Source organism: Habropoda laboriosa, unplaced genomic scaffold (assembly GCF_001263275.1).
Source record: "Habropoda laboriosa isolate 0110345459 unplaced genomic scaffold, ASM126327v1 scaffold126, whole genome shotgun sequence".
Lineage (NCBI taxonomy): Eukaryota > Metazoa > Arthropoda > Insecta > Hymenoptera > Apidae > Habropoda > Habropoda laboriosa.
The window spans coordinates 1,129,071-1,129,778 of NW_017100288.1; the positions used below are offsets into that span (position 1 = coordinate 1,129,071).

The 708-nt window shown below is 26.3% G+C and overlaps 2 protein-coding genes across 4 annotated transcripts in view; one reads left to right on the forward strand and one right to left on the reverse strand.

Annotated features, from left to right (window-relative positions):
- LOC108573751 (probable nuclear transport factor 2) overlaps window positions 1-386 on the forward strand; it is a 2,540-nt gene extending 2,154 nt beyond the window's left edge. For 2 of the 3 annotated variants that reach the window (XM_017936228.1, XM_017936229.1), the window contains one exon: window positions 99-386. In XM_017936228.1, the coding sequence (XP_017791717.1) occupies window positions 99-212 (114 nt within the window). In that variant the 3' untranslated portion in view covers window positions 213-386. The remainder of the gene's footprint in view (window positions 1-98) is intronic. The other variant, XM_017936230.1, reaches the window with a different exon arrangement.
- A 97-nt stretch (window positions 387-483) lies between these two features.
- Window positions 484-708, reverse strand: part of LOC108573713 (4-hydroxyphenylpyruvate dioxygenase) — a 3,031-nt gene continuing 2,806 nt past the window's right edge. The window contains exon 11 of the mRNA XM_017936186.1: window positions 484-506. Coding sequence (XP_017791675.1) covers window positions 484-506 — 23 coding nt within the window. The remainder of the gene's footprint in view (window positions 507-708) is intronic.

Consider the following 708-nt stretch of genomic DNA (forward strand, 5'->3'; position numbering starts at 1 on the left):
ATATAAGTAATAAAGAAAGAAAAATGAATATTTTATATACATTTGTACATATAATATACATATATGTATAGTTGTAACATATGTATAATTTGTTACAGGCAGATGAAGATCCACCACATGCCTTCTCACAAATTTTTGTGCTGAAGCCACTGGGGAATTCATTTTTCTGCCAGCATGACATCTTTCGCCTTGGTATTCATGATAGTGCATGAACAGAATGTCTGCAAGTTTATCATGATTAATAGCAGACAGGTATCTGAGGCATGGACTCCCCAGAGATTGAAATAAGTGAGCTACTTTCTCCTTAATATCCTTTGTCATCACATATTATTCCATTCTTTATAGATACTGCAGTTTTTATATAAAAAATATTCGCTTATATCTTGGCCACAAAACAAAAAGTGCATTAAAAATAAATACAGTTTAATAAGTTTCTTGTTTTCCTCATTTTTTAAGTATGCTGTGTGTATTTTTGTAATACAATTATTGGCCATTAAATACAACATCTGTTATTAATAATATGATATTAATTTTTATTCTACAAAGTGCAATATAAAAAGATTTTAATTTAGCGTAAATTAAATGTAGAGAACGTAATTATTTGTTAGATTTGTATAAAATTTATTACATAAAATTTAAAAATACAAAACAACTATAGATAACTGTATTTTATCTTAATCAACATAATTATTAAGAATCTATCTTTTT